Here is a 26,756-nt window from a genome sequence, read left to right as displayed (position 1 = left end):
CCCTAGGAGCTTACTTCAGGCCATAAAGTGACTTTTTCAAACGACAAACAAGCTACGGATCTCTATAATATCCCAAAGGAGGTTTCATGTAGATGTAGACTGTCTCTTTCAATTCACCACGGAGAAAAGCACTATTGACATCCATCTGATGAATTGTCCACTATTTGACTACAGATACAACCACCAAAAGTCGTAGAGTGGTCATCTTAGCTGTAGGAACAAAAGTCTCCTCATAGTTTATCCCATATTCTTGTTTGTAGCCCTATGCAACAAGCCTAGCTTTGTATCTGTCTAGGCTTCCATCGGATTTTAGTTTCACAGAATAGACCCATCGACTTCCTATGAGAGATGTCTCAGGTGGAGTTTTGACCAGGTCTCAGGTGTCATTCTCAAGAAGAACTCAAATCTCAGAATCCATTGCATCTTTCTAGTGTGGTTCTACTACAACCTATTGGTAAGATCTAGGAATGTATGTGGTAGATAAAATGGCAGAAATGGAGCTATGGTCTGGTGAATAACCATAATGGTTAGGTGGACGAGAAATTCTAGAGGAATGACGTAAAGTAGGAGCAATAAGTTCAGAGGGAAGGTCTTGAACACTTACTGAGGCAGCTAGAGTGACCGGATCAGCAATTGGAGGTGGAGCAGGGGGGTGGAGACTAAAGAAGGTTCTTGCTTCTTGAAGTAGGTCTAAAGTTGTTGCGGAGGTGACAATGGAGTGTCCGAGGTACCTATAGAATCAAAACTGTACAGCAAGGAAATAGAAGGAGTTGGAAATTTCACAATATGTTCAAAAAAGGACACACTTTCAAGAAAAACTACATTACGAGAAATTCGAAGACGACAAACCAAAGGATCATAGCAAAGATACCCTTTATGTTCAAAGTTGTACCCCATAAAAGCACACAAAACTACCTGTGTAGTTAACTTTGTGAGTTCATGGGGTGGAAGGTGGAAAAAGCAAGCACATCCAAATACTCTAAGCATGGATAGGTCTAGGGATTTGTGGAAGAGGGATTGAGATGGAGAGGAGTTATTCAAAACTGATGACGAAAGACGACTTATGAGATACACAGTAGTGTTGGCTGCCTCCACCCAAAACCAAGAGGGTATGTGGGAATCCTATAAAAGAATTCTGACTACACTCAAGATATGCCCATTTTTCCTTTTTGCAACCCCGTTTTGTTGTGGGGTGCCTGGACAAGACTTTTGGGTTTGAATTCCATGTTGTTTTAAATAATTTTGAAAATCCCCATCAATATACTCTCCCTCTGAATCCGATTGTAGCACTCAAATTCGGGCATCAAATTGAGTGGTAACATAGGTGTGAAAGTGCTGAAATATGGTGAACATTTCAAATTTCTTTCTAAGAAAATAAGCACAAGTGAAACAAGTGTAGTCATCAATAAAAATTACAAAATATTTAAAACCCATCCGTGAAACAGCTGGAGACGACCAAACATCACTACGTATTAAATAAAAATGGACTATTGCACGTTTAGAATGAGAAGGAAAAGGCAAAATATGACTCTTACATAAGCCACAAATAATGCAATCTTTATTCACATTCTTAAGAGAAACATTAGAAACAGGTAAGCTACCAGGGGAAAACAACTGATCAAGTTTCTTAGAGAAAGGATGGCCCAGTCGTTTATGCCACAACTGCCAATCTTTATTACAATTAACTGATTCAAAACTAATAGTAGAAACCAAACATGAAGTAGAATCAGGCATAATTTTATTCTTCTCAAATTCTAGAAAAAAAGAGTCTTCCCAGTCTACGCCCCTTCCCCTTCACCTCCCCAGTTTGTCGGCCCTGTATCAAACAACCATCAAAAGTAAATAAGACATTGTTACCTTCCTCTACAAGTTGGCCAATAGAAATTAAATCGGTGGTAAGCTTAGGTACAAATAGGGTTTTGGACAAATGAAATGGAGATGACTTAGAAGTAGATAAATACAAATCATCACATCCAAGTATGTCCAATTTCTCACTATTAGCAGTAACAATGTGTTTATTTGGGAGATGGGGTTTAGGACACTGACCAAGAGTAGCCCTTGTCATATGGTTAGAGGCTCCTGAGTCAATGTACCATAGATGGTTCGGTGAAGGACAATAGTTAGGAGACTTACTAGATAGGCCCATAGCAGAGAAGGCTGAAGAGATAACAGAGGACATGAGCTGTCGAATTCGTTCTTCAAACATGCTACCTGAAGTGTCATTTTGGCCAGTTACAAAAGTAATGGAGGATGTTGCATCTGATTCATCTACACTCATCTGATAAGTCTTGTATAGCTTCCTTTCTTCTGATTTGATCCACTGCTTTTCTGAGGCCGAGTGGGGCATTCAGTGATAATATGGCCAACCTGCTTACAGTAGGTGCATGTATTCTTTTTCTTGTAGTGAGAAAAAACATGCCCGAACTCCTTACATTCATAGCACTGTATTTTAGAAAAGTTCTTCTTCCCTTTCGGTTTTGCTGCTAGAAAGACAATATCAATGTTGGATTCTTTTCTTCCATCCAGAGTAGTCTATGTGGAAAATCTGGTTTCAACCCTCAGAATTTCCCCAAGAATAGTATCCAAGTCAGGAAGTGTACCTCAACTCCGGATATTAGATCTAACAACTTCGAATTCAAGTCTGAGATGCATTAGGAAGTGCATGATCTTTCTTCTATCAAAATGTTCATATACTTCACACAACATTCTGAAGGATCATTTCACATGTTAACAAGCTCATATTCGGTCCAAAGGTTAATAAACCCAGCATAGTACTCTTGGACCTTTCTTTCTCCTTGATAATAGGAGATGTCAACCTCTATTTGGTACTGTCTTGAGGTGTTTGATTGCTGATATACTCTCTTGAGATACTCATACATCTCATAGGCAGTTCTATATCCTCTCATAGGAATTGTAATGTGAAGGGATGTGATATCCATCATATGGATGGCCGAACCATGTAGGGTGACTGGGCGAAATTTCAAAAATTTCTTTCTCTCATCTAGGAATCTTATTCCCTGATTTAGAAAAACTGCATTTTTCAAGGATCGTTCTTGAAACAAACCGGACCAGATCTGAAACCAAAAGAGGGAGAGGGATATACCTGATATGGAATCAAAAGGAACTCCCAGCGTAGGTGTTTACGCCCAAAGAGAATACCAATCTGCCTCCACTGAAGATGACAGAGCATATGTTGAGGCAGGATCAACAAGAAGGGTTCTTCAGCAAGAACATGGGATTCTTCACCAAGAATCGAGTAGGGTGGTGTGAGCACGACTTCTGATTGTTTCTTCACCAAGAAATAGTATTAAGAATGGTTCTTGATCACTCCAGGAGGTGGAGATCGAACTGGGATGGCACCAAGAACTGAGGGAGAGAAAAGACTACAAAAAGGAATGTCTTCTCTCTGTGGAATTCACCCCCTATTTATAATCCTTTTAGGATCAACTTCCTAATCTGATTAGGAATGAGATTTCCTAATTTAAATCTTGTATTTAGATCTAGACTCTCAAGTTGATAAAACCTATCTTATCCAACTGCTAATCCCAGTCAGATTATAAACCCAAAATGGCCCATTTTAATTAAACCACTTAAGCCCATTTCGAAATGGGCCTTAGGCCCATTAAGTCATAATGCTCACTTAACCCATTATATGCTGGCTAGTTTGGTTCTCTTTGTATGGTGTGGGACCCTAGCATTAATCTACACATCAGTCACATGGGTTCAGCCACCTTTGTCACAAGGCTTGGCCGAATTCACTATAGGTCACAGTAAACCCTAAGTCCATCACCATGGGCTCTTAATGGGCCCAACATTTACACTAAATGATCCTTAGGTCGAGCAATCTTGTGAAGGCCCAATGACTGTAGGTAGATGCAAGATTAGCCCATCAGGTATTACCCTCAATGGTCTTACACTTAACCTCTCAGCCCTTAATGATCACACACTGCCTGACAAGAGAGGACCTTTCCCTCGGCTACAAGGTACAGTGTTGCACTCTCTACTCACATGGATCCCGGGAGTTTAAACCCTTTTGCAAACATTTTGTGAAACCATAACATATAAGTATATCTCTATATAAATATATTTTGCAAAACAAATTTCAAACACATTTGAAATCCATTGCCGGTAGTTTAGGTTTCCATCAGAGAGAGTGCATTCCCCGATCATTCACTTTGTCCGACAAAGGGGCTGATCCTATCACTATGATCACCCACTCAGGTGAATTCTCGAATTGTCCCAACATACTCAGGTTTTGACCTGATCAAGGATCTCACTGATTGGCATATCAAAGACAGTCCAATCCGACACCTAGTGTAGTACCATAATCGAGTCTAGGGGTCAGGTGTAACATTCCAGTTTTGCCCATCTATCTCCAAGGTCTAAGGCAATACTGGAATTTGGTCCGGTTCAGGGTTTCAAGCAAACCCACACTACATGTACCTCAGGTCTCACCTTGGCAACTGAGACAAGCCACCCCAACCAACTTGGTGGCACATCAGTGTCAGCCTTGGCAGAATAAATCTCCTCAGATCTATCCAACGGTTGTGAAGATTCTAAACTAACACAAGTCTCATAAGTGTCCAGTGTAACGGTATTACACAGAAACACACCATAATAGCATGAATCAATTATGCACTTTATTCATTTACAATAAATGACAATAAGTACATCAATTTGATTAGAGCTAAGGGCATACACTGTCTAACATAATGTTAGTTTCAACGGATCCTAAGATCCATGATGCAATTTTTGCATTATCAATTCTCCATTGATTAAGACCCTTGATGTCCGGATCATCAGGTTTAATTACTGATCCATCTAGATATCCCCAGAGACCTTTTGCCTCCACATGAAATTGGAAATTGAATATCCAAAGTGCATAGTTCGTACCATTAAACTTGATGGGGAGAATTTCCATTCTTTCTGAAGCCATTGAATCACAAGAGCAAGAAAAACCACAAAAAGAAGTGTTCAAAACAGTAGAACAAAGAAGTACCTCTTAGTCGATGTCCAAAAGAGGAAACTGTAAGGGTCTGTCGAACTTTGAAGTGACTCAAAACCCTTCTAGATCAAATCCGATTCAAACCAAACCAATTGGAAACACTAGATCTGCCCTGAGCGACACTAGATCTAAAGTTTCAGCCTAACCCGGTGCTTTTAGAGGGAGATTCAATCCAGAAGAGAAATCTGGTGGCGCAGTAGTCCAGGAACAGTGTCTGTCGAGTTTTGATTGAATGCAACCTCAGAAATAAGATTCAAGGACACACTCAAGAGCCTCCCAAATACTGTGAGGGAGTACTCTAGATAACAGAAAGAAAGTTGTGAAGAAGTTACTTGCAGATCAGATCATGACCTGCTCTAATACCATGTCAGAGTCAGATTGAAAAACTGAGAGAGAGAGAGCACAATCGAATAGTGGGTGTGACACCTTGTGTCAGTCGACACCCTAAAAGAAATATTTATATTAAGTTGTAAAAGGACAGATCTGCCCTTGATGTACAGGAGAGAGATAATACAAAGAAAATATACAGTAAAGAAAAGTAAAAGTACAAAAATAGCCCTATGGCTAGATTTCACTGTCTCTACAGAAGAAAAGGGACAACACCTGCTAAGCTTGGCTCACCCATCACAAGTGCAGTCAAAAGTCTGAAATCTTCAGGGCCATAGAGAATGGGTGGTTAGAAGATTGTTTGCCCTGGGTTAGTAGATTGATATTAGAAAGATAAATCTAATAAGATGTCATTACAGTGGATAGAAATAATTTCTTGAATGCAGGCTGAGATTGATTTCTTTGGACAACTCCACCGTCCTAACCTTGTAAAACTTATTGGGTACTGCATTGAAGATGATCAACAGCTTCTTTAATTAGCATTTCAAGTATGAATGTTTATGGCACCATAGCACCAAAAAAAAGAAAAAAAAAATAACACTTTTTATGAAGAAACCTGAAGGGCCACAAATAGACTGGATCAAATCAGGCAGAGGGTAGATCCCAATTTGATTATTCATATTCGAATCAAATATTCAAATCTTACCCATCAGATTTATATTGGGTTAGAAATGAATTCAGATTGCAATTGGAATATTGAATAGCATTGATAAATTTAACTAAAAATGATCAATTTTTATATTATTAATAGAATAAACTAAAAATGACTTTGATATAGTATATCATGAGCAAAATATGTTGAAAATAAATTTTATGAAACTTGTAGCAATTGCTCTTTAGTAAAAACAGAACGGTCAAACCAACTTTACTAATAGAATACAAATTTTATGTATATATAATCTAAGCAGTGTGGGCACAAAAGGATGGATTTTATCAGCAAATGGAAGTCCCAACAATTTGAAAGTGGTTTAAATATAAAGGAATTGGAGAGAGAGGAGCTTAGAGAGAGAATAGCAATTTATGGTACAAAGGCCCATTACCCAATGATGGCCCCAACTGTCTGACACATAAAGAAAAAACATTCTATGTGCAATTATACTATTCAGATTTCAAAATTCAAATAATCACTCTTCACTATCGCAACATTAAAAGGTCCTTGGTCCCATTGGCACTAAAGCAGAGAAGGGCTTTGTCTCCAATCTGAACAGTCTCAGATGACTTGATTTGTGGACACCATGCCTGAAGCTCATACCTAAGTTTTCAATGTAAGACTTGGCCTTTTGGTTGTCATTAAAGGATATTTTTCAGATTTCCTTAAAGGTTCAAGCCTAAAATAAAAGGATCCACTCGGCCAATTTTTATCATTGTTATAACTTGTAACTTGAGGCACAAAGTAGCATGATAAACAAAAGATCCTATACAGAAATCATTGTCTACAACTAAAATCATTCACTGTAATTCAAGATAAAATATTTTCATCAATAATTTTGGATGGTATATATGCATAAAAAGTTGAAGAAAGCTGTATTCCTTGCCTTTATTGTTAGGCAAACTATGTAATTTTGTTGTGGTATTACTTTCTGTTGAATGCTTAATAATATGTTCTGTTAGAGCTTAGCTACATGTATTTGAAAGTACAATAACTGGGGAATGTAGCAGTTATAACTGGGCAGATCAAGAGGATATTTTCTTGGAAACAGGGAGTGGCACGAATGATAATATTATTGAAAGGGTACTGCTCGGAAAACTTAGTGTCAACAGAAATGCAGGTTTAGGAGGATGCAAGGAAAAGAAATATTGCTTTCCTCATCAAATTTATATGCCTATGCCCAAGGGAGTCTTCATGTTTTCCACTACTGATCTGCCATAAGTACAAGCTGCATTTAGACAGTTGGGATTGCTAAACATTTTTTGGCTAGATGTCCAAGGAAAGCAAATAGGTAGAACACACCAGTTATGGTTGACTATCACTAGATGTAACATGGGTAGAGGGAAATAGTTAGCTTGTGAGTGGGCATAAAGTTGAAGAAAGCTGTATTCCTTGGCTTTAAACATGAACTGACGTTGTTAGAAAAAGTTTGGCATCCCAATATTGTCCAGTTTGGTTGGAGCTTTTTAATTACTTAGGTTTGGAGAGCCATAACCATGTCTTGTTAAGAGGAGGTTTGGAGAGCCACAGTTTAATTACTTAGGTTTAAGGAAAATGTTGTATATCAGTTATTCAGCTTTGTTATTGGTAATCAAATTGGACTACTTGTGCGTTCTAGGTAAGGATAGGCATAGGCTTGAGAAGTTATAACCATATTTTTTGTGGCTTTTCAGTAGAGTGGTTTTAGGTCTACCACCTGGTTGTGAGATCAGATGGTCTGAAAGAAGAAAAAGAAGAATTATTTTTTATTTCTAATAATGTGTCCCTTAATTATCTCTTTTGTTGGCAGAAATAGCAAAACATGTGTACCTCAAGTCAACTCAACTGAACAAAGCATTACCCCAGCTACATAATGTCCAAAACAAACATGTATCTAATATGGCATTTTCCTAAGTTTACTGATATGTTAAGCACTTCTACTGGGGTGATAAGTATGCAATCTGTTAACTTTGGTGTATTCACTAGGAACAGTTTTAAACTAAAGTTGCATTTCTGATACACTTGATATTTCTGTCATGACAGCATCATTGCAAAATCCATTTCAGAAAAGTAAAATGTTGTCTGAGACCTATGGCAGGGGCTCCTGATTCCATTGAACCAAATTGAAATATCATGAATGTCAAGTACTGTATCAATTCTAGCACTTTTAATTAATCCCTGAAATCAGGAAGTTCATCTACCTGTAAATACTATAAATGCAACTTTGCAAATCTCAAGCTGTTACTATTATGTCAAAGTATGAATGAATAATTAATCCCTGTAATCAGGAAGTTTCACTCATTCCTGCCAAGAATGAGATGCTGGAAATGAGAAAGAATGAGTAAAATGAGAAAAATATTGCTGTGAACTAAACACCTTTTTTTTGCAAGAATGAGAATGAATTTGGACCCATTTGGTTACAATTTTCATTCTCATTCCTTTCTTTTATCAACCAAAATAATATTTTGGGCTGCAATTAGGGGTGATCATTTATAGCCCAAGCCCAAAGCCCAGCCCAAACTTTTTGGACTTGGGCCTAGGTTTGGTGTCCAGCCCAGCCTGGGTCTGGGACTACATCATATTAAACAATGTTAGACTGCCTTCTTATCCATCAATGTGGCATGGTCTCAATAAAAAGAAAATTGACAAATCCATAAGTACATGTGCTAGTAGTGCTAAGAATTTTAAAGAAAAAAATAGCATATGCTAACATCAACATGGTTCAAATCCATGAATCACCAATAACAACCTTGTCACTTCTCTAATATATATATCCGTGTGAGGAAAATTTTCTGGCCAGACAGATACATATTGTAGAAAGGAGCGAGTTTTTATGTTTTTATTGGGCCTACGTTATGTTTTATTGTTATTGGATCAGCCTGTTATATTTTAAGACATTATAACTGCTTTCAGTCTAGCTAATATACCTATGGTACCTGAATCTCTGGTTCTTCCAATTGTCCCATTCAAGATTTGTTTTGCTTCCTCAACACTCCATCTCCCATGTGAGACCTAGAAATTTCTGACCAAGGTTGGTTTCTTAATACTTCAGCATACGACTTCTCAAAAGAAAATTGGAATTTTGGCACCTGACTTTCCATCTTCTCCCTACTGTCAGCCTCCAACTTTCCATTCTTGTCTAACCTGTTCTCTGTTTGAAATCATCCAACACCCCTCCACATCATCTGTGTGTTGCCACATCACTTTCGTCTTCCTTGGAGCCCCTTCTCAACAGTACTGCTTCTGTGGAGGCTGCAAGGCTAACGTTGAATGCCAACCTTTTCATGTACACCTCGATCATTCTTGGGGTGAAGTCCAGCTTGGCACCGACCATTGTAAAAAATGCTGCTCAAAGGTCACCCAAGTTAGCTGTTGCCCAAACCCCTCTACATTGCTTAGAACTCTTTCAGTTAATAAGTGAAAAGGCAACCCTATTACTTTAACCTCCACACTTTCGCCAGAGTGGAAGGAGAGCATCTTACTCACTGGACACCATCTAGAGATCAGCATACAACCAGCTCTGGTTTCTACCATTCATGCTTCCAACTTTTCAGCTTCATCCACCAAACCAAAACTATTTTCTACGTATCAAAAGGGCTTAATATTAATTTAACCTGGAGTTTTTTTTTGAACATCTCCCACTTCATTCCAATCATGCACTGTTTTTGTTGAAGATATCACACGACTGTGTTGCCAATGTTGTTTAGAATTGTTTATTTGAATCTTTGGTCTAACCAGGCTTTCTGTCAGAACCAGGTTTCTCTCACCCTTCCCCTCTGTCTCATTCTCCCTTTCACATGAATTTTCTCCACCTTTCCGAGCACCACAATCTTCTTTGTTTTGTACCTTCATCACCCTATCTAAGTATTCTTGAATTGCCATTAATACCAGGTCCCGGCCAGCTGCTTTCCTCCATTCTTGATATAACACCACTTGTTTTTTCCTTGCTCCAAAGTATTCATATAATGCCACGAATTACCCTTTTACTGTTACTTCTCTCTGCAAAATACATCCTTTCTCATTCTTTCATGGAGTTCTTCCACTCCCGATCTTTCTTCATAAAAGAAGCTTCATTAAGCACACCTTTGAACCAAAACACAAGATCACCTATCAATATCACTGTTGCTTTCCCTACTTTCTCTTATCTTCAGGCTTGCTATCCCTTCCGTTCTGGTTTCCTCGAGAATGAAAGTTTTAGCTTCTATCTTGAGCAATTTTCTCCATCTGGTTGTCAGTGAGAATGCATCCTTAATCTTCATCTTTGTATCCTTCTTCACAATTATTCATAGCATGCTTTCCAGCTTCCATATTGATATTCGAAAGTGCAATCTTACGAGATTCTTTCTGTTCATTTATGTTTCTTCCTTTGTGAGTTGAGCATTAACCAAAGGAAACTCCATGTCAAATTGGATCTTTATAATTGAGAATATTTCCCAACCTGCTTCATATGCTATTAAAGTCTTCTATCAGTTAGCAGTCTGTTAGGAACCTGCCTAACTCGGGGCTCTTTGAGGGAGCCAACCTCCTGAGCTCGTTGGAAGGAAAGAGAGAGAGAGAGAGAGAGATTAATGCCGAAAGATTCATGTCTTATTTCTCTTTGTGCTTCACTACTTATACTGTTTACATTCTTTGATCCCTTTCTGTTACAGCTGTTGCAAGTGGACGATTAGTTGTGCTGATGTGGCCTCCTCTTGTAAAACTGATTAACTACTTTCTGTTGGTCTGTTCCAGCAGTCTTTACAATCCCTCCCTCCTTTAGAGCGACCTTGCCCTCAAGGTCTAATGCGGGAAAATTTGATTGCAGATCCAAGTAGGATTCCCAGGTTGCATCCTCTTCTGGGAGTATAGACCAAACAACTAATGCTTATGGTATGACTCTTCTACCATGGCGCACCCATCTAAAATCAATGATGTGGGCTGGCTCAGTCTGCACTTGTCCTTCATCTGAAAATGTGGGAAGGGTCGCACTTGTAATGACTCCTGGCTTCGGCCCTTTCTTCAGTAAGGAGATATGGAATACAGGGTGCAATTTTGATGTTGCGGGGAGGTCCAGCTTGTATGCCGCTGACCCTATCCTCTCAAGGATTTTAAATGGTCCAAAATAGCGTGGGTCGATCACTGACTTCATATTGGACATTCTTGTGATGTTTATCATAGGTACACTTCATCCATTGTTGTGCCTGTAAGAGATGATTTCTCAATTCCTTTAACATGTCATCTCGTTGTGTCATCTGTTCTTCTAAGGCCGCTACTGTGGTGGTCCCTTTTTCATAAGGAAGTAGAGGGGGAGGATCACGACCATATAGAGCTCTGAAGGGTGTCATCCCAGCAGCACAATGGAAAGTGGTGTTGTACCACCATTCAGCCCAGTGGAACCACTTCACCCATTGTCTTGGTCAATCTCTCGCGAAGCATCTTAGATATGTTTCGAGACTCTTGTTAACCACCTTTGTCTGTCCATCAGATTGGGGGTGGTAGCTAGTTAACTTGAAGAGTTTAACCCCATGCAGACGAAAAAGTTCAGCAAACGGCTCATAAAAACAGGGTCCCTGTCTGACACAATTGAGCTGGGGAGCCCGTGCAGGCACACAATTTCCCGGAGGAACAATTCAGCAACTGTGACTGCTGTAAATGGGTGTGATAGAGGTAGGAAATGACTGTATTTCGTCAATCTATCCACTACCACAAGGATAACTGTTTTTCCGGCAGAAACGGGCAATCCCGTGATGAAATCCATTGATATATCATCCCAGACTTGGGTTGGTATTGGGAGTGGTTGCAAGAGGCCTGCTGGTGTTGTAGTGGTTGATTTATTTTGTACACACCCAGCTATGAAGTTCTGAATGGATGTATGCATACCTTTCCAATGGAATTGTGCGGCGATGCATTTTTGTGTTCGTAGGATTCCGGAGTGGCCACCTGTGGGCAAGGCATGGAATAATTCCAAGAGCTTCCTGAAATGAGCGAAATCTGCCGGGATTTCTAGGTGTCCTTTGAAGAAGAGTAGATCATCCTTGATGGTATACCCGGGGTGCAGTGAGGGATTTGCCAATACTTGGGCGCCTTCAACTGCTGTAACTCCATATGGGATTGGGCTTCTGTTCGAAGCTGATCTAAGAGTGGAGATGTTGGGGAAGATACTAGTAACTGAAATGATTGTGGGTGCCGTGAGAGGGCATCAGCCAGCCGGTTAGCAGCCCTTGCTTTGTACTCAATTATGTAGTCGTACCCCAGTAGTTTGGATATTCATCGTTGTTGTTCCGGCGATAGGACTGATTGTTCTAATAAGAACTTCAAACTTTGATGGTCGGTCCGAATTATGAACCGCCTACCGAGCAAGTAGGATCGCCAACATTGAACTGCTAAGACCACTACTATTAATTCTCGTTCATAAACTGATTTGGCCCACTTTTGTGATGTTAAGGCCTTGTTGAATGATGAAGTCTTTTGTGAAATTGGGCAATGCTAATGTTGGAGGACTCGCAACTGCTCAAAAGCTTGTTGGGCCTGGGTTGACAAGTGAAAGCATCTCGTTCAGCAATTGGGTCAACAGGGTAGCTATTAGGCCGTAGTTTTTGATGAAGCGGCGATAGTACCCAGTAAGGCCCAAGAAGGCCCTCAATTCTTTCACACTTTTGGGTTGCGGCCAGCCCATTATACTGGAGATTTTATCTGGGTCGGCTGCTACAGTTCCGTTTTCTACAACATGTCCCAAGTAATTAACTTGGTTTTGTCCAAAGGAGCACTTGGACTCTTTAGCGAACAACTGGTGGGCCTTAAGTGTTGCGAAGGTGACCTGTAGATGATTCAGATGTTCCTCCCAATTGGGGCTATAGACCAATATGTCATCAAAGAAAACAAGGATGAACTTACGTAAATATGGTCAGAATATGTCGTTCATTAGTGCTTGAAATGTTGCTGGAGCGTTGGTCAGCCCAAATGGCATGACCAGGAACTCATAGTGGCTATCATGTGTCCTGAAAGCCGTTTTGTGAACATCCTCCCTATGTACCCTTATTTGATGATACCTAGCTCGTAAATCTAATTTTGAGAATATGGTGACTTGAATGAGTTCATCAAGCAGCTCATCAATGACCGGTATTGGAAATCCGTCCTTAATGGTGATATTGTTAAGGGCCCTGTAATCAATACAAAATCGCCACGTCCCATCCTTCTTTTTGACTAATAATACCGGTGAAGAGAACAGGCTGTGGCTGGGTTGTATTATTCCTTGCTTAAGCATATCTTGAACTTGCTTCTCAATTTCAAATTTTTGAAAGGGTATCAGTAAGGTCTTACATTGGTTGGGGTGGCTCTTGGCATGAGAGGGATGCAGTGGTCATGCTCCCGACGTGGTGGAAATTCTTGGGGTTCTTTGAACATGCTGCCATATTGTTGAAGGAGTTGTTGTAGGCGATTTTGGAAGTCTCCAGGCCCATTTGGGCTGTTGTTAGCTAAAGATGGGTTGGTCCAATTTGAGTCCATGTGCATGAATATGAGCTAATCCGGATCTCCCATTTGCTTTGTTAATGTTGCAAGACTGATGGGCCCTTGGACCCTTGCATGTTTGCCCTTGTAGATGGACTATAGGGTTGCCTGATGTGAAGTTCATGGTGAGATGGGCCTAGTCACAGATCACAGGGCCTAGCTGTCTTAACCATTGAATGCCTAGCACCACGTCCGCTCCATTGAGATGAAGACGATATAGGTCTACCAAAAACTGGAGACCCTAAACCTTTAGTTGTAAGCCCATGCATATGCTATTGCAAGATAGGCTATTATCGTTGGCCACATGAACCATAAAAGCCATTGTTGGTTGAACCGGGAATCCCATTTTATCCACCAAGACTTGAGTTATGAAGTTAAGGGAACTGCCACTGTCTATGAGGATTAACACTTGGCGTCCTTGGATTAGCCCGACAACTCTCATTGTTTGAGGGGACGCAAGTCCTGTAAGGGCTTGTAGAGATATTTCAGGTGTCCCATTGGGTTGTATTTCCCACCCTGGGTTAGATTCCCCGCAACCGGTGAGGTTGTCTTCCTCTTTGGAATCCATTTGAAGGAGAAATGCTTGTTGTTTCTTGCATCGATGGCCCGGCCCGAATTTCTCTTCGCAGTTGTAGCAGAGTCCTTTGTCTCTGTGGGCTTGCATCTCTGCCCAGGTCAGCCGTTTGAAGGGAACTGATGGGCCTGGGCCCAGTATTCCTTCCTCCTTGTCTAGTGCTGCCGTCCTGGTTGCTGAACCCCATGGCTGCTACACCTTTCTTGCTCGAGCAAACTTATCTTCATACACTCTTGCTAGCGTTGCTGCATTTATGACCAAAGTGGGCTGCATCGCCTTCACATCCAGTCGCAGTTCTTCTTTCAAGTCAGCTTCCAACCAGCGCCTTCTCCATCCACCATTGGACTCTCATGGCCAGCTTCTCGAACTCCATCTGGTAGTCTTTAACCGATCCCACCTGCCGCAGCTTTGCCAAACTCTCATCGTGATCTTCGAACCCAGACAATCCAAAACGAATAGTCATGGCGTCGGTGAAGTCTGCCCAAGTTTGACGAGGGTGCCCCTGTCGGTACCATTGAAACCAGAGGATAGCTTCCCCTTCAAGATGCGCAAAAGCCAAAGCCACCCTATCTTGCCGATGTGTCTCATGGTAATCAAAGTAACGCTCAGCTCTGAGAATCCAGGGAGTTGGGTCGCCACCTAAGAAGATGGGAAAGTCGATTTTGGCTGCTCTAGTTGCCGCCGGCCCTGTTCTGCGGTTGTTTTCATTGCTACGCTCTTCTTGGCTTCCTCTGTCGTTGTTCGTTGCCACCTGCTCCAGTCGATTGAGGAGAGCGGTGAAACTTTCCTTCATTTCTTTGAGATCTGATGACATTCAATGGATCTCTACCTCCATCTGATCCACTCGGGTGTCTACTGACATGGTTCTTGTGTTGGTTATGCTTGCTCTGATACCAACTTGTTAGGAACCTGCCTAACTCAGGGCTCTTCGAGGGAGCCAACCTCCTGAACTCGTTGGAAGGAAAGAGAGAGAGAGATTAATGCCGAAAGATTCATGTCTTATTTCTCTTTGTGCCTCACTACTTATACTGTTTACATTCTTTAATCCCTTTCTGTTACAGATGTTGCAAGTGGACGATTAGTTGTGCTGACATGGCCTCCTCTTGTAAAACTAATTAACTGCTTTCTGTTGGTCTGTCCCAGCAGTATTTACACAGTGCAAGTTGATTTCGTTTCAACATAACATACACCTAATTGCACAAAACATCAATTGATCTCATATGCTGATGTGAGTAAAAATGTTGGGCTGAAGATTATAGTCCTATTAACTATTGAATTACAAATACAAACTCCAAATCCAGTCTACCAAAAAAAAGTTCCAAAGCTTAATCTACCAAAGCAGAGGGCAAAAATTCTAGTTGATTTTTTATTTATTATTTGGTTGGGGGCATAAATCTGATTAGCTTTCAATTCATTCTTTTAAATATTCTTGAAATATATAGCAGTGCTATTTAGCTCAAATTACTGGGAGAGTTTGATCTTCTCCATATTTCAGTCATCATTAGTTAGCAAGAATCCCTCTACTGCCATTGTTTAGGGATTTTAGTGCTTGTAAGAGGATAAAATGCTGGCCATTAACAATTGTAACAGAATTGTATTTATTTTCAGGTGATTTTTCGCACTCGACTTACCGATCTAAAGTAAGGTCACGATCAGAGGTAGCAGAAACGAGATGGCCAGCCTCCCAATATGCCGCATGGGCTTTTAGGTAACCAGTCAATATCATAGCCCTGGTAAAAAACCTGTAATTAGGCAAAATTGCCGCCAGATGCCATTAATTAGCAAGGTATTTCAGCAAACAATTCTAGACGGTGTCTAATGACCAATAATACATTTTTCTAATAAAATATTGAATGAAATTCAATGATCTCTGCTACAACTGCCTAGCATACCAAGGCTATTGTTAAACAAGTTATTAGTAAAGAGATATTAGATATAAATAGAATTTCAGATGAACTAGGGGAAAAATCACGAGAGGAGTAATACTAACAAAACCTCCAACCAGTATTTCAAATCTATGGAATTCTACTAAACAGGAACTGTGACTAAAATGCTCCAAGTCTTAATCAATTATAGGTAGTTAACAAAGTGGAGAGCATGCATAAAATTTCAAAAATTCACAGATCATCCAAAAAGTAATCAAATTTGACACATTGGACAATGAGGAGCAGGAACTTACAAACATCTAAGGAGGAGATTTTGGAGATGGTGTAGAGTTACAAACCTGCAAATTGGACACAGCAAAACACAGCCACAATGGAGTTAGATACCAGAAGAGAAAAATAAATTAGAACCAAAATAAGGAAAAAGAGATGCAAAACAACGGTTAAGATATGAGCAGGGAGAGAATGTTACAGAGGGGAACGCAAGGAGAAAGTGAGTTTGTGGAGAGAACCAAGTTGCGGTGATTTGAGAAAGAAAGAGCAGAGAGCAGAGATTGCTTCCGTGAGCCCTAGCTTGAACTTTGAAGACAAGAGAATAGCCAGGGAAGAATGAGAATCAAAAATTTTTCCTGAGGCACAATTATTTTGTGTCGGGACTGTATTAATTTTTTGGTATGGACCCATTTCTCATTCTAAAAAGAATGAGGACCAAAGCAAGAAATAGACAACCAAACACTATCTAGGCTCAAATTTAAAAAATGAGGCTCATGGTAGCTGTTACGAAATTATAGGCTGTAAATATGTAGTATTAGCCCAATTAGGAATAGCTTGATTATAGGAATTATTCTTTCTTTGATTTTCTTCCTATTTTAGTATCTACAAGGTTGTATGATTTTCTTCCTGTTTTGTATCTGCAAGGCTATATGATTTTCTTCCTTTTTAGTATCTACAAGGCTGTATATATATGTACTACTTTCTCAATAGAAAGACATCAATTTCTTCCAATTCTTGTTCTATCACATGGTATCAGAGCTGGAGACACCAATTCCAGTCTGAAACTAATTTTTGGTTTTCTCCCCTCTGCTACCCAAGTGAGCAGCTTTGAATTCTTTACGTTGCCCAAGTGAGCAGCAGCTGTGATCTCTAGGTCACCCATTCCGAGCGACATCTGCATCTCACCGCCCCTACCAGTGGAAGTGGAATCCCAGATCGGCCTACCCACCTTCACCCATCTCTTCTTCACTTCGATCGGGAGAGGGCTTTCAAGTCTGCAACAGGTCGGAGAGTAGCACAACAGCCTCGGTGTTACTCCTGTGGTGTTTGTTTGCCCATCAGGAAAGTCTTTCTTCTCTGTTCTTTTTATACAGTTGATATTTCGGTGCTGCCAGTTGTGGTTTCTTGCTGTTTGGGTGTTGCATCTGCTGCCGATTCTGTTTAAGTGTGTTTTATTGGCTTTGCTGATTGTTAAAAGTTTATTTTCCTGTGTTTATGATGGCGGTTGAACAAAAGAACTTGGCTATGCCTAGTGTTATCCCCATTCTGTCTAAGATCATTGAACAAAAACTAAACGAAACTAATTATTTAGATTGGAGTAAGACTGTTCGTTTGTATTTACGGAGTATCTCTAAGGACAACCATCTGACTAAGGACCCTCCTACTGATGAGACCCGCACTGAATGGCTAAGGATTGACGCTCAATTGTTTTTGCAAATCCGCAATTCTATTAAGAATGAGTACGTCGGTCACGTCTCTCACTGTGATTTTGTAAAAGAACTAATGGAATATTTGGCTTTTCTGTTCTCTGGTAAAGAAAATATTTCCCGTATTTTTTATGTTTGCAAGACATTTTATCGGGCTGAACAACAGGATCAGTCTCTTCAGACCTATTTCATGAATTTCAAACGCACTTATGAAGAATTGAACGCCTTGTTACCTTTCAGTACTGATATCAAAGTTCAGCAGACTCAACGTGAACAGATGGCTATTATGAGTTCTCTGACTGGCCTTAATCCTCAATTTGATGGTGCTAAGTCACAGATTTTGTCTAATCCTGAGATTACCTCTTTAAAAGAGGTCTTTACTAGGGTCCTTCGTACAGATACTAGTTCTCATACCTCACCTGTACAACAACCTAGTGCACTTGTCAGTCAGAATAGTGGATCAACTGGCCTGTCTCGTTCTCAGAATAGTAGCAAAGGTGGCAGTAATAGTGGTTGGAATGCTGGAACTCATGAACCAGGACACACTAAAAGGACTTGCCAGAAATTGCTAAAGAAAAACCAAAAGTCTTCTGGGTCTCAGTCAGCTCATGTTGTAACTACGAGTGATGCTCCTCATCCATCGCCAAATCAGACCATTACAATTTCTGCAGATGAGTATGCGAAATTTACCCAGTATCAAGAGGCATTAAAGAACTCCTCTCAGTCCATCACTGCCCTTGCTGAGTCAGGTAAAACCAATACATGTCTTCTTTCTTCTTCCTCTCAGTGGGTCATTGATTCTAGTGCAACAGATCATATGACAGGTAATCCTAGTCTCTTTTCCACTTTCCAATCACACACTTTTCCTTCTTCAGTCACCTTAGCAGATGGTTCTATTTCTTCTGTCCTTGTTTCTGGCACTATCAATCCCACACCAACACTTTCTTTGTCATCCGTATTGAGTTTACCAAAATTTTCTTTTAATTTGGTATCTGTTAGCAAACTCACTCGTACTCTTAACTGTTGTATCTCATTCTTTCCTGGTCATTGTCTGTTTCAAGATCTTATGACGAAGAGGATTATTGGTAAAGGACGAGAATCAGGAGGTCTATACATTTTGGATACCCAGGAACCTCAGACCATTGCCTGTTCCAGTACTTTATCTCCTTTTGAAGTTCATTGTCGGTTGGGGCATCCATCTTTACCTTTGTTAAAGAAGTTATCTCCTCAGTTTCATGATGTATCTTCTTTAGATTATGAGTCTTGTCAGTTTGCAAAACATCATCGTCTATCGTCTGTTTCTCGAGTTAATAAAAGGGCTAGTCATGCTTTTGAGTTGGTACATTCAAATGTTTGGGGACCTTGTCCTATTATGTCTAAGACTGGATTTCGATATTTTGTTACCTTTGTGGATGATTTTTCTCGTATGACTTGGCTTTATTTAATGAAATCTCGTTCTGAGTTGCTTTCACATTTTAAAACCTTTTGTGCTGAAATAAAAACCCAGTTTGATGTGTCTGTACAAACATTGCGAAGTGATAATGCCAAAGAATATTTCTCTGATTCCTTCCAGACTTACATGGCTCAGAATGGAATTCTCCATCAATCATCTTGTGTTGATACTCCAACTCAAAATGGAGTGGCTGAGAGAAAAAATAGACATCTTCTTGAAACTGCCAAGGCTCTTTTATTTCAAACACATGTTCCTAAACAGTTTTGGGCTGATGCTGTTTCTACGTGTTATTTGATTAATCGCATGCCTTCCACTGTTCTAAATGATAAGATCCCTTATAAGATTCTGTTTCCTAATAAATCTGTGTTTCCTGTTGAACCTCGTATCTTTTGATGTTCTTGTTTTGTTCGTGATGTTCGTCCGCAGGTTTCCAAATTGGACCCCAAGTCATTAAAATGTGTCTTCCTAGGATACTCTCCTCTCCAAAAAGGGTACAAGTGTTTTTCTACTCTCTTGAACAAGTATCTTGTGTCAGCTGATGTTACATTCCATGAACATCTTCCTTTCTTTACTGCTCCATCTACACTTGTGTGTCCACAAGAGGATGATGATCTACTAGTGTATCATGTCACCGGTCCATACGCTAGTGTTGTTCCAATACCCCCACCACCACCTTCTCAACCAAAACTACCTATTACTCAAGTCTATTCTCGACGACCTAATCCTCCTGTGACAAGTCCGGCACCGGTCTCTTCTTCGTCATCAGATCCAATGCCCAGTGATATTGATCTACCTATTGCTCTTCGGAAAGGTAAATGTGAGTGTACTTATCCAATTTCCTCTTATGTTACCTATGATCGTTTGTCCTCTACTTCTTGTTCGTTTGTTGCCTCTCTTGATTCTGTAGGGATTCCCAAAACTATTCACCAGGCTTTATTCCATCCTGGGTGGCGTGATGCCATGCTTGAGGAAATGAATGCCTTGACTGAGAATGGTACTTGGGATCTAGTCGATTTACCTGCTGGTAAGAAAGCGGTTGGATGCAAGTGGGTCTTTGCAGTCAAATTTAATTCTGATGGATCAGTGGCTCGCCTAGTGGCCAAAGGCTATGCACAGACATATGGAGTGGAATATTCTGATACCTTCTCCCCTGTGGCAAAATTGACTTCAGTTCGATTATTTATTTCTCTGGCAGCTACATATGATTGGCCACTTTACCAGCTTGATATTAAAAATACTTTCCTGCATGGAGTTCTTCAGGAGAAGGTTTATATGGAGCAACCACCTGGGTTTGTTGCTTAGGGGGAGTCTGGGAAAGTTTTTCGTCTTCGAAAATCGCTGTATGGACTAAAACAGAGTCCTCGAGCTTGGTTTGGAAAATTCAGTCAGGCAGTAGAGAGGTTTGGGATGAGAAAGTGCAAATTTGACCATACTGCTTTCTATAAGCAGTCCACATTTGGCATCATTCTACTTGTTGTATATGTAGACGATATTGTTATCACTGGGAGTGACACGAAGGGAATCTCATCCTTGAAATCCTTCTTGTAGAGCCAGTTCAATACTAAAGATTTGGGGCACCTAAAATACTTCTTGGGGATTGAGGTGGCAACGAGTAAAAGAGGCATTTTCCTGTCTCAGAGGATGTTTTGGACCTGTTAACAGAAACTGGGAAATTGGGAGTCAAACCATGCAGTACTCCAATGCTTCCTAACCAGCAACTCACAAAGGATGGAGATGCTTTTGATGATCCTGAACGATATAGAAGATTAGTTGGAAAGTTGAACTATCTCACAGTGACTCGTCCAGACATTGCTTATTCAATTAGTATTGTAAGTCAATTTATGTCCTCTCCTACTGTGCATCATTGGGCAACCTTAGAACAAATCTTGTGTTACTTGAAAGGAGCTCCTGGACGGGGGATACTCTATCGGAATCATGGTCACAGTAACATTGAGTGTTTTTCTTATGCGGACTGGGCAAGTTCCAAGATTGATCGAAGGTCCACTACTGGCTATTGTGTTTTCGTTGGTGGTAATCTGGTTTCGTGGAAGAGTAAGAAGCAAAATGTGGGGTCGCGATCTAGTGCAGAATCTGAGTATAGAGCAATGGCACAAGCTTCGTGTGAGGTTATGTGGGTTTCTCAACTCTTAACTGAGGTCGGTCTCAAAGTCTCGGTTCCAGCGAAGCTATGGTGCGATAATCAAGCTGCGATTCATATTGCTTCGAATCCAGTTTTTCATGAACGAACTAAACATACTGAGATAGACTGTCATTTCGTTCGTGAGAAAATTCAACAAAACTTGATCTCTACAGCATATGTGAACACTGGAGAGCAGTTAGGAGATATCTTTACAAAAGCTCTTAATGGAGCTCGGATTTCTTATATTTGTAACAAGCTGGGCATGATTGACATCTATGCTCCATCTTGAGGGGGAGTGTTACGAAATTATAGGCTGTAAATATGTAGTATTAGCCCAATTAGGAATAGCTTGATTATAGGAATTATTCGTTCTTTGATTTTCTTCCTATTTTAGTATCTACAAGGCTGTATGATTTTCTTCCTTTTTTGTATCTGCAAGACTGTATGATTTTCTTCCTTTTTAGTATCTACAAGGCTGTATATATATGTACTATTTTCTCAATAGAAAGACATCAATTTCTTCCAATTCTTGTTCTATCACAGTAGCAAACCAAACATGCCCTTTGTCTAAAAGACTCACACATGATAAAGTGAACTCTCAGTAAGCCATGGCAGCCTAGAGTGTTCATCAATCATTGGTCCAAAATTACAGAGGGAACAAAAAATTAATTAAAAAGACTGAACATTTCAATTTCTGATTTAAGAATTATACTTGCTAATTTCAGAAAGAAAAGATTAGACAGAAAAACTGGCTAGGGCATAAACATTTGCATAACAAAGAATCTCACTTGCTAATAGTTAAAAAGATTTCCTTGCTAATAGAGAGTTCCAGGGGACCTTCACCTGATTAGAGCAACTGCATTCTTAATAGAATCATGCTTGAGGACTTGTGGGGTACCCCCAACCCCCCCAAATAGGTTGGGGCTCACAATACAATGGTTGAGGCAGTCAATTGCTTGCTTAAATTCTGAATGAATACGAGACAGAAATGAAACAAACCAAGTCCTTTGGCTATAAATAGACCCACCAATAGCAGCAGCCAGACCAACTGAGACTGATAAACTCATGGATACCTTTCTGAATATCACTGGTCAAATGTTGTGGGAAGTAGGAACCAATTAATCTTGGCGATTGAATCTTCTGCAGGAACCTGGAAAGGGAATAGGGAACTTCTGGATCTTGATATCCTTGTACACATGCACAGGTAATATGCCCTTACACATGGTCAATTTCTTAGTCATCTGCTCTATTTGTAATTACCAAAATACATGTGTAGACGTACTGAAGCCATGATTAATTGGTTGACATGGAAGATTTGGGTTTAGAGTATTCCCATCCTGATATAACTAGCTACAAGCCTACAAACTGCCCCAAAGGGATTAGACAATGACTGGAGTTTGATCCTGTTTTGCTTGTGGGAAAAGAGGAGCAGAGTTCCAACCCATGATGATTTTAACTGCTATTTGTACTTTCCATTTCTAGATTTCTCGCCCTCTTTTCCTTACCAGGAAAACTTAATGTGGTTGAGGGAAGAATATAATAAATCATGATCCTCTTAACCCCCTTTTATCTGCACCCAACTCACTCCAGGTATCTTTCCACAACTTTCATCTCTTATTCTCCTTCTTATTCTTTCTACATCATCCCACTTGCCCAACTCAGAATAAATATTAGACATTAAAATGAGAGATGGGCGGTCTTTACCTTCTACATGCAAAATGCAGTCTTTTGCGAGCTGCGCATAATTGACATTACTGTGAAGCTTACAAGCAGCTAAGAGTGTCCTCCAAATTAGTGCATCAGGTTCATATGGCATGTTATCAATCAAGCATTTAGCCTTCTCCAGCATCCCAGCCCTACCAAGCATATCAACCATGCATGCATAGTGCTCCATGGTGGGCACCATACCATGCTTACAGATTATTGATTCAAAAACATTAATTCCCTCATCTACTAGACCACAATGGCTACAAGCAGATAACAAAGAGGTAAAAGTTGTTTGGTTTGGTTCAACTCCATGCATCTCCATCTTTTCCAAAAGCTTTAGAGCTTCTAAGCCATTTCCATGTTGGGCACATGCTGTGATCATAGTGTTCCATGAAACTATATCTGTTTTTGATAATTCCTCAAATATTTTATAGCTTGCCTCCAAGGATCCACATCTAGCGTACATGTCTAAAAGAGAGCTATTTGTGAAATTATCTACAACCCCATGCTTTATATTACATCCATGGATACATCTCCCTTGTTCCAAATCAGCTAGACTCCCACAGGCCTTTAAAACACTCGAAAAAGTGAAGCTATTAGGGCAGACCCTTTCTATTTGCATCTCCTTAAAGAGCACCAATGCATCAAAATCCAAACCTAACTGAGACAAACCAGATAAAATTGTAGTCCAGGAAACAACATCCCTTTCATGCATCTTATTGAAAAACCATTGTGCTTCAGAAACTGCACCCACCTTGATTAGACCATCCAAAAATGTATTTTGTACTGTCAAATCCAATCCAAAACTCCACTTAACTGCATGAGCATAGATACTCCAGTGGTTCCCTGGGCATGAATTCATCAACACAACAAATGTGGCATGGTTGGGATGTATACCCTGTTGATTCATATCAATGAATAGCATCTTTGCTTTGTCAAAGTTACCAGCTTGCCCCTGTCCTAAAATCATGGAATTGTATGAAACAGTATTTCTTTCAGGCATGGAGTCAAACAGCCTACAACTTAGCTCCAAGCACCCACATTTCACGTACATGTCAATCAAAGCAGTATTGATGATTAAATCTTCCCAAAACTTGGACTTTAGGATGACTGCATGGATTTCTCGCCCCAAAGGTAAACACTTCAAACCGCCACAAGCTTTAAGAGCACTAGAAAAAGTACGGCCATCAGGACTAAAGCATTCTAACGTCAATTTGTTGAAGAACTCCAATGCAGTTTCATGGAGATCATTATTAGAAAACCCAACAATCATTGAATTATACAAAGCAAGGTCGACGGATGTGATGCCGTGGAAAATCTTTTTCGAACTTTCCATATCACCCAGTTTACCGTACATGTCAATGAGAGAAGTCCCAACAAAACAGTTGGAATCCAATCCGATCTTTATGGTAAATCCATGGATCTGCTCACCTACCTCTCTTTTCAAATTGGAGCAAGCGTTAATTATACTTCCAAATGTAAACTCTGTAGGCCTTAAATCAATATGACGCCGTGCCTCTGAAAACAATTCGAGTGATTCTTCATAAGCGCAGGATGTCACAAATCCAGAAATCATAGAATTATACAATACCGGATCACATATTGGATTTGAATTGAAAACAGAAACTGCACACTCGAGGTCATCAAACTTCGAATACATATCAACCAGAGAGGTTTTCACGAATGGGTCTGCTTCAAAATCAGAGACTATCACCTGAGCATGGATTTGCTTTCCTTCGTTAACTCGTTTCAGTTTTGAACACGCCAGAATCAAACTTGAAAAGACAAATTGGTTCAAGCTAAGCCCGTGTTCCTGCAAATGCGGTACGAGATTCAAGGCCAACTGAGGTGCATCAGATTGGGAATATCCAGAGATGAAGGTGGAAAAAGATATCAGATTTCTCTCAGGCATTTCATCGAAGATTTTCTGAGCAGATACGAAATCTGAGCACTTGGAATACAGATTCAAAAGATGATTGAATAGTTGGATTTCTGGTAAGAATCCCAATTTGATGATCTGTCCATGGACAGACTTCCCATTTGAAAGAGATTTCTGGTTTGTGGAGCTCTTGATTGCAGAGACAAGTAAAGAACGAATCGGTAAGTTCATGCCGGAAACTCCACCAAGTTCCATGAATTTCATTAACAATTTTTAAATAGCCAAAAGGTATTTGATCACTGGATAATTGTTTGCCAATAAAACACCGGGTATCAGGTGGTTGGATCAGGTGTATTAGATCGAACGACCCAAAGCGGTGCCAATGTTATATGCACTAAGCATAAATGGTGTTGGTTGTGCCGTTGTGCTATTGCCTTTCCCGTAACATCAAAAGACGTATTTAACTAAAAACCGTAGAATGCGATACCAGAAGGTGAAAGATTCAAGCTTCTTCCGGCGCGAAGCAGTATTTTCTTTTCCTTCAATTCCTCATTTGTTCATTCTTCACCAAAAATAATTCTCCAATTTCTCCCCCGATATTTGTACTCGAAAAAAACCTAATTGTGGAATACTAGTTCGAAGTTCGAACCTCTCTGAAAGGTTTCATAGTTATCTCTGATCAAATATTCTCATGAATCGCTTCCAGAGTAACTTTGAACACGGCCAGATACCCTTGCTTTTCGTGACGATAACCCTTTTCGCTCGACTTTTTATTAAGGTCCGTTCGCGCTTTTCGGGAGAGTCGAGGGACGCAGGAATCCGGTAGGTGCATTTACTTATTTTCTTTTATAGGGAAAATTTCAATTCAGTAGCTTGAAGTTGGGGTAGTGTCAAGTTGGTAACGTGTGACTGGAGTACTTAAAACTTTAGAAAACTGTCAATTTAGTACTTGCCCTTAGTACTACATCAATAAAATAAGAAACGTGATGTTCATTGTCTTCTTCCTATAAACTGAAACTAAACCAGAGCATGTGGATGGAAAATTTGTTGTTAAAAAGAAAACTAATATCAGAAATTAAAAAAATAAGGACTATTAATATTAGAAAACCAATACCAGCGTAAAAAGGACTGGTAATTGTTTCTAGATGTTAAAACAGTTATGAGATTCTTTTTGAAAATTAGTTAAATATATTTACTTCTTGTGATTCGTTTTGATATGAACGGGCATTGATGATTGCAAGTGCTCACATATTTACTATTGTTATTGGATCTATGGTTCTCTCCCTAGCTTGGGTTGTAACTCAGTTGGGTTGGATAGCCGAACCTGCTGCTCTCATACTCTTCACTGTCATCACTTGTTTCACATATGTTCTACTTGCCGACTGTTACAGGTCTCCTGACCCTGTTAAATTACAGTGAAAGCCAATCTAGGTAAAAAAAAAGAAAAGAAAAAAAAAGTTCCTGAAACCAGTCTGTTCTTGGTTTTGGTGAGATTTTTTAGAGAAATTAAACAAACCTTTCAAAATTCAAGTTCAAAACATTGATAAACCAAGTGGGTCTCTCTTGAATGTTTGGAATCCAATGGGGTTTTTTATTTTCCCTTTTCTTCTCAGGAGGAATAATGATTCATCTTTGTAGATTAGCTCGATATGGTAGCTTTTGTAGAGAACTAGGGGCTACCATCGGATACACCATCACTGCATCTATCAGTATGGCGTAAGTAATTTAATCCGATGCCCTGTAAGCTTTAAATGTTGTTCTTAACTTCTTTTCATTCAATTTTGGCTTTAATTGTTTGTAGATAATGCCTGGTTTTGATTTCATATTGCTTTTCTCAATCAAGGCAATTCAAATGTCCAACTACTTCTACAAGAACGACCACCATGCCAAGTGCGACGCATCACACTATCCC

The 26,756-nt window shown here is 39.9% G+C and overlaps 1 protein-coding gene across 6 annotated transcripts; it reads right to left on the bottom strand.

Moving 5' to 3' along the window:
• Window positions 1-1,520: 1,520 nt before the first annotated feature.
• Window positions 1,521-25,721, bottom strand: LOC104606276 (pentatricopeptide repeat-containing protein At4g39530-like). Of its 6 annotated transcripts, XM_088899165.1 has the most exons (5): window positions 22,102-25,721; window positions 16,438-16,594; window positions 16,262-16,306; window positions 15,714-15,824; window positions 8,008-15,272 (listed from the first exon to the last, which is right to left on the bottom strand). In XM_088899165.1, exon 1 carries the CDS (start codon window positions 25,106-25,108, stop codon window positions 22,814-22,816), a length of 2,295 nt encoding a protein of 764 aa, XP_088755291.1. In that variant the 5' UTR covers window positions 25,109-25,721; the 3' UTR covers window positions 8,008-15,272; window positions 15,714-15,824; window positions 16,262-16,306; window positions 16,438-16,594; window positions 22,102-22,813. The 6 variants fall into 6 exon arrangements, with proteins under 6 accessions (XP_088755290.1, XP_088755289.1, XP_088755291.1 ...); XM_088899164.1 differs by lacking the exons at window positions 8,008-15,272; window positions 16,438-16,594 and adding an exon at window positions 1,521-1,816; XM_088899163.1 differs by lacking the exons at window positions 8,008-15,272; window positions 16,438-16,594 and adding an exon at window positions 1,830-5,837.
• Window positions 25,722-26,756: the final 1,035 nt, after the last annotated feature.

This window comes from Nelumbo nucifera, chromosome 2, assembly GCF_055504915.1.
Source record: "Nelumbo nucifera cultivar China Antique chromosome 2, China Antique-T2T, whole genome shotgun sequence".
NCBI classification, from domain to species: domain Eukaryota; kingdom Viridiplantae; phylum Streptophyta; class Magnoliopsida; order Proteales; family Nelumbonaceae; genus Nelumbo; species Nelumbo nucifera.
Note: the sequence above shows the minus strand (reverse complement) of the source record. Positions and strands in the feature narration are given on the sequence as shown.

Excerpts from the sequence above, each read along its gene's own strand:
- LOC104606276 (XM_088899164.1), bottom strand. The coding sequence starts at position 25,108 with ATGAAATTCATGGAACTTGGTGGAGTTTCCGGCATGAACTTACCGATT.